Source organism: Gymnoscopelus braueri (genome assembly GCF_963280865.1).
Source record: "Gymnoscopelus braueri genome assembly, chromosome: 19".
NCBI lineage: Eukaryota > Metazoa > Chordata > Actinopteri > Myctophiformes > Myctophidae > Gymnoscopelus > Gymnoscopelus braueri.
Window position 1 is genome coordinate 21,170,927 of NC_137621.1, and position 6,687 is coordinate 21,177,613.

Consider the following 6,687-nt stretch of genomic DNA (forward strand, 5'->3'; position numbering starts at 1 on the left):
CTACCTTTTGTTGGGATCCACATCAGAGACCAATGTGTCTGTCTTGCTGTGGGATATTGTTCTCTTTTCCCTGGGCACCTGTATGGGAAGGTAAACACAGCCGTTCAGTATCTGACCACAGCAAATCCAACAGCACAGCTCAATACAGTACATGAACACTAGATCAGTTACTAGCAGCTGATACGCTCTGCCCCACAGATGTTGTCTGATGGTTGGAGGTCATGATGAATGAGGTTCACAGAGGTAAATTATGGCCTTAAAGTGTTCTGATGCCTTTAACATGAGACTTTATACTGGTGGTTTTGACATTGGTGCTCAAACATGTCTTCCTCTCACATGGGGGAGAATGTTATTTATGAGTTTATGAGTTTACCAGTGATGCTCGTACATTCTCCTGCTGCTCCGATCACTGTCCAGTACTAGCGTACGGTGCTCATAGTGCACTGGAGGTTGTTGTGTTTTGGTTCTAACCCATACCCTCTGACATGTATTTGTTCATTTCTTGTGAACAGATGTTTTGGTTGTTTCCATTTTCTCCCCAAATTTTTGTCATTGTCCATTCGCCTCATGTGTAGTGCGGTCACTGTCAAAGCCAAAACGGCTGGCTTGTGTATCCTGTGATACACCTGACGATGAGGAGTTTGGCCGGGAGAGAGAAATGCAGGTGGAGGTTTTCTCTATCTTACCCAGGTCCCCCGTTGAACAGGCGAGCAACGATTATTAAGAGTTGCTAGTACAGCAACAAGGACATAATCCCCATGCCGGCTTACCACCAGTGAACACTGCCAATTGTGTTCGTTGGAGTCTGGAGGCACTGCTGCCGGGGAAGTGAACCTGGGCCTCTGTGGTGGTGGAGTGCTTTTAGCTCTACGCCCTTTACGACCCCTAACTCAGTGGTTCTCAACCTTTTCAGGCCGCGACCCCCCAAAATAATCATATTTGAACTGGGGACCCCCACCCTGACAAGCACTTGGAATTGTAGGAGTGCAAGGACTCAAGGAGCATTACATTTTGTGTGACTCAGTTTCACAGATAAATATTGTGAAAACAGCCGATCTAACAAGCTCACAACACCTCGTTGTGTGAGCTTGTAGATCGGCTATTTTCACAATTTGTGCCTCTTTCTTATATTATTTGACAATTTGGCCAATTTGACAAGTTTTTATAGTATAGTTTGATTACTTTTGATGCAGTAATGGTCTTTTTCTTTTCTTCTTTTTTTGTAAAGACTTAAAAGTCATTAAATTGTCAGGTCACTGTCAACTGGGGACCCCCCCGCCCCAAAAATCCCAAAGGTTGAGAACCACTGCCCTAACTTACATTTATGTGGGTTTGGCGTGTGTGTGCCATGTGGTCTGCCTGGTTCCTGTCTTGTGCCGCTACCTTGTAGTAGTCATAGAGGAGACCCAGAGCAGCGGCGCTGTCCTCGTCCCCGTTGATGCTCATCATGGCCTTGGTGGCGGCCGTCAGGGGGTTTTCCAGGAACGATTTCCAGGCCTCGTCCTCCGTGGTGAAGCCTCTGCGCTGACCGCCATAGCCCGGCTCGTTCTGTAGAACCAGGACCGCACGCTTACTGGGAGGGGGTAGAGAGAAAGATTGTTAGCTTGATAAAAACAGTGATGATAACTATTATTGTATCTCTTTTGTGCTCAAAGTTGTATGGAAATGAACCAAAATCATCAAAATGTCAGCTTGAATTGAATTTGCATTTACATATTGTATACCTATGTTAAAATTGGTTTGGTTGCTCTATAAATAACATACATAGTCATATAGTATAATAACATAGTTGTTGTTTTTTGTCTAATAAAAAAAACAATATTCTATCATTTGATTAATAAGCCTTTAATAACACAAAAGTAGAAAGGTGTTGGCAATGTGATTCCACGTATTTTACCCAATGATGTTTACCAATAAAGGTATATGCTGAATAAACAAATGACATGAATGTAAAGAGTTGTAAGCAGTGCAAAGGAGTGCTATAGTTAAGGCCTCATCAATCAACTGGATATGGCTCCTCCTATCAGGAGCTGGGTATTTGTTTTGGATTAATATGCTTCTCCGACTTCATGTAAATCAACAAAGACCTACAGTCAAGCTCTTGTTCGGAACTGACAAACAGGTTATAAGAAAGATCAACGACAGCTACATTCTTGATCTCTGAGACCTGTTGTGCAGGCCTTTCCTTGATTGTGCAACAAATCTCAGCTTTTGAATGACTGAGGTGTCTTAAGAAAAGATGCTCTACTGGCTCAGCCAGTGAGACGGCTCTAGATTGATGATCACTCATTGGTTAGCAGCCTGACCGCAACCTGCGGAACAAATCTGTCACCGCGACATACCACTGTTTTAACCACACGACCACAACTTTTGCAAAGAGAACCTGTTTCCGAAAAGCAATTACAGGTTTTAAACATTCATTATCCCTATTAAAGCTGTCCAACAACATTGTCTCTGACCCCAACAACACCCTGAACGGATATAATCTGTTACCAGCAAACCAGAGATACAGGGTTAACTGAAGCTCTCTTTAGTGCATCATTCAATCCCAGAATGTTATATGGAGCTTAATCCCAGACCAAATGTACATCGAAGGCCCTTGAATATTGGCTTCTATGATTGTAATGTTATGTGTAAAATGTGAATTTGTATATTTGGTTCTTGCCTTTATTTTGGGGGTTTACGTGATATTTCAAATTGAGCAGCTGTGTGATGCAAGACACATTTCAGACTTCATCATCATCATCATCATTGCTTCCTACTTCCTTCTTCGCTTCATATTCTTACTCCTATTTCCCTTCCTCATCCTCCTCCTCATCATCGCTTACTACTTCCTTCTTCGCCTCGTCTTATTCTTCCTATTTCCCTTCCTCCTCCTCCTCCTCCTCCTCCTCATCATCAGGCCACCCTCAAGACAGCACCGCTACAAGTCACTCTTTGTGAGCGTTGAGGAGAACTAGGAGCGGAGCTGGCATTGATTTCAATTCCAGACTGACTTTGACCCATGTTTATCTATTGCAGTGGTTCTCAACCTTTTTAGGCTGGGACCCCCAAAAATAATCATATTTGAACTGGGGACACCCCCACCCTGAAAAGCACTTGGAAATGTACAGTAGGAGTTGAGGCATTACATTTAGTTTGACTCAGTTCCATAGATAAATAAGTGAAAATAGCTGATCTACAAGCTCACAACGCCTCACAATGCCTCACAACAGGTGTTGTTGACTCTTTCTTATATATTATTTGACAATTTGGCCAATGTTTGACCAGTTTTTATAGTATAGTTTGTTGATTACTTTTGATGCCGTAATGGTCTTTTTTTTTGCATTTCATTCTTTTTTTGGATTTGTTTTTTGGTATTAAAAGGTCCTTAAACGTCCTTAAATTGTCACTTTACTGTCATCTGGGGACTCGATTGGGGGGGATTTTAAAGGTTTAATTTCAAGGACACCCATAACTCTGAGAGTGTACAAATGGAACTTGAAACCCCCTCAAGGAACCCTGGGGGTTCTTGGACCACACTTTGAGTTGTAATCTTGGTGATCTAGGAATTGATGTTTACTCTGCTGTCACAATCGCTCTTGGTAACAACTTGAACTAAATGCCTACAATCTAAATGTTATGTGTATTCAACGAAAGCCAGGATAAAACATCACAAAGCCACAAAAATGATTATGAACCCAGTGTCCCTAATCCCTATTCCCGGGCGAGCATTTGGCAAAAATAGCAGATCTACAAGCTCAAAACGCATAGATCGGCTATTTTCTGCATATTTGTAGAGGGATAAAAGGAGGGGTAGTATTAGACCCCTGGAGGACTCCAGTCAACTAAGTATATATACTATAGGCTAGGCTTTATGTGGTTAAAGTTGATTTTTGTTACGGAATAATGAAATAGTGAAGCTGTGCATTTTTTTAATGATACAAGATTGTTTTATTTGGATATGTAGGCCTACTTTGCTTTATTTTAACCTTCATCATTTTTATTTAAAAATATTTTTGGAACTCTAATTTTTCCTGTTTTAATTTGTTTCTGAGTATATTGCAATCCAAGTTTATATTCTCAATCCATGAAATAATTCTACTTAATATCCCTACTAAGTCCTTTTGCAGCTTTTATTATGAGGAACTGTAAACGAACTGGATCCGTCTCCAAACTCCAGTATCCACAACAAATGCAGCTTTCCCTCTGAATGGTCCGAGCAAACTGATCATTAGTAATCCTATATCTAATTGTGCCATTCATAAAATGTCAATCTCAAGGCGTTAGGGATTTGCAATCCGATAGATCCGTTATTCAGTGGCAATAAAACTGCGATGACATGCAATCCACTGCTAAAAACAAAGGAGACAAAGTGTTTTCCACACGGAAATGTTATGGGGCGTTTGGGAAAAATCGTCAAAAACATTAGTCTACAGCTTACATCTAAACTTCTATTTCCCAATAACGTTTCCTTGATTTTAAAATTGCACCACGAAAAATAATCTAACAGCCTATAAGGTGCGCAGCAGTGGTGGAAGAAGTACTCACATGTCTTACTTAAAAAAGCATCAATACTGCAATGCAGATGTCACCTACTCTGTTACAAGTCCCGTATTCAAAATGTACTTGAGTAAAAGTACAAAGGTATCGGCATCAAAATATACTCATAGTAGCCTACCAAAAGTAAAAGCACTCATTGTGCAGAATGTCCCATTTCACAAGTTCAAAATGTATACATTTTTTTTTAGAAAATCTCACAGCATTGTGAGCTTGTAGATCTGCTATTTTCAAAGGGCCGAAATATATATATGGCTGAAATGGTTAGCTTTCTGCCACAAGAGTGTGGAGGAATTAAACGTATATAAATAGGCTGCTATAGGAAAACACAAAGTGTTCATTTTATAGCTCACAGAGTGTGCTTACATTTACATTGTGTGTTTCTTACTACTAGCATTGTGATGGGCCAACGCCTAGTAGCCAGGTGTACGATTTCATTACAGTCAAGTCTCCTTGCAATTGCAACGCATGCCCTCAAAAACACATCAAATATAGGCTTGAAGCACCTGTCACAAAATTATGATTTTTATTCATTTATTTAGAAGAAAAAAATACCTTGGAGACATTATGCTACACAAATGGCAAACCCTTTTAAATAAATAAATACATCCGATCTTGCCAGCAGACGCACGTTGTGTAAACGGTCACGGCCGCACATTTATTTAACTGCGCATATTCCTGAATAAACAAAATTAAGACTAACCACATAACTGTCAGCGAAACCAAACAATAAACCGCCCTTCAGCACCGCCACCACGGGACATAAGCAGGGAAAGGTGACACTGCACACTAAACAATCCTCAGTGTTTATAGCAGGCTATAATATATCTATTTGTAACTCTGAAAGTGTACCAAAAAAATTGGACACTTTACTCCTTTATAACTATGGCAGTGTAGAGAATGTAACCAAATGTTGTGTACACTCCCAGAGTTAGATCAACATCCAGAAAAAATGAAAAAAATTGACAAAAAATTGACCCGTGGCTTTATCCCTTTATAACTCTGGGAGTGTACAAAATGTAACCAAATGGACCCTCACGGGTCCATTTGGTTACATTGTTGTGTACACTCCCAGAATTAGATCAACACTCAGGATCTCACTGACTGACTGTGTAAAGCCTACCTCTGCTCGCACGACAGGTGGATTTATACACCTGTGCGTAAGGGTGCAACAAGCTTCAACATGACAGGTGAACTGAACAGCTCTCCCACGGATCCTGATCCCCTTGCTGCTTTAATACACCAGCCTTTAAACCACAAGAAAACGGATCGCACTCTTTCTGACAGGCCAAAAAGTAACTAACTTTTGTTGAATTATAGATAAAAAAACTAAAAAAAAACTTATAATAGGCAAAAAAAATAACCCAAAACTAAACTGAAAAGAAGAGAGAAAGCAATTATTCCACTCCAAAAGTCTTTGGGGAAATTCTGTTTCAAATCCTCCAGAGCCACGGTAGGCTATAAAAAAAAGTAATAAATCTGTAAAAAGTTTTTAAAAAAGTTTTCAGTAGGCCTATCTTAATCAACACGTTGGTGGTGCTGACTGGTGCCAGGGGAGAGAGTGAGGAGAAAGAAACCACTTACTTGTCATGCTCCTGTGACATCTCGGTTGGTCGAACTGGACTTTCTAGTTGGTACTGAAAATCCGATCCGTCTTCTTTACCCTGGAAAAAGTGCAGTCACACACTATAACGTAACGCGGGATGATGATGAGGGCCACACGGTCAGACCAGTCTGCTCCCAGGGAACGGGTTTTGTCGGCTTTTCTCGCTTTTTTTGGGCTATACTGAGAACCCGAGGCCGGCTTTACCTGTGACACGGGCTGGGATTGGGTTACAGGTGCACGACGGGCGGGGCTTAGGCAGTCAATAACACCTGTCTGTACTTGTGATTGGCCCAGCCTGTAAAGCTCTGTGTTGGGAGCCAAGATCTGGCTAATATACCCGAGGCAGAGAGGGACTGTACCTACCCTGGTGTTAACAATGCTGTGATTTGATCACATTGTTCCTTTTATTGATGAGTGTCTTCACCTTTTTAACCCATTAATCCATTGATACTGGGAAAGATTTGAGCTAAAACAGTTTTATGAAAAAACTATGTTTCTGTGGCAGTGGTTCTCAAACCTTTTCATGTCAAGGACCCTGAAAA

At 40.9% G+C, this 6,687-nt stretch overlaps 1 protein-coding gene across 18 annotated transcripts in view; it reads right to left on the reverse strand.

The window, feature by feature from the left end:
- Positions 1-6,318, reverse strand: part of grhl1 (grainyhead-like transcription factor 1) — a 23,647-nt gene extending 17,329 nt beyond the window's left edge. For 7 of the 18 annotated variants that reach the window (XM_080415048.1, XM_080415057.1, XM_080415064.1 and 4 more), the window contains exons 1-3: positions 6,124-6,316; positions 1,321-1,573; positions 5-78 (exon numbers count right to left, since the gene is read on the reverse strand). In XM_080415048.1, coding sequence (XP_080271174.1) covers positions 5-78; positions 1,321-1,573; positions 6,124-6,143 — 347 coding nt within the window. In that variant the 5' untranslated portion in view covers positions 6,144-6,316. Of the gene's footprint in view, positions 1-4; positions 79-1,320; positions 1,574-5,662; positions 6,078-6,123 lie in introns of those variants that run through there. The other 11 variants (XM_080415055.1, XM_080415053.1, XM_080415050.1 and 8 more) reach the window with 6 other exon arrangements.
- Positions 6,319-6,687: the final 369 nt, after the last annotated feature.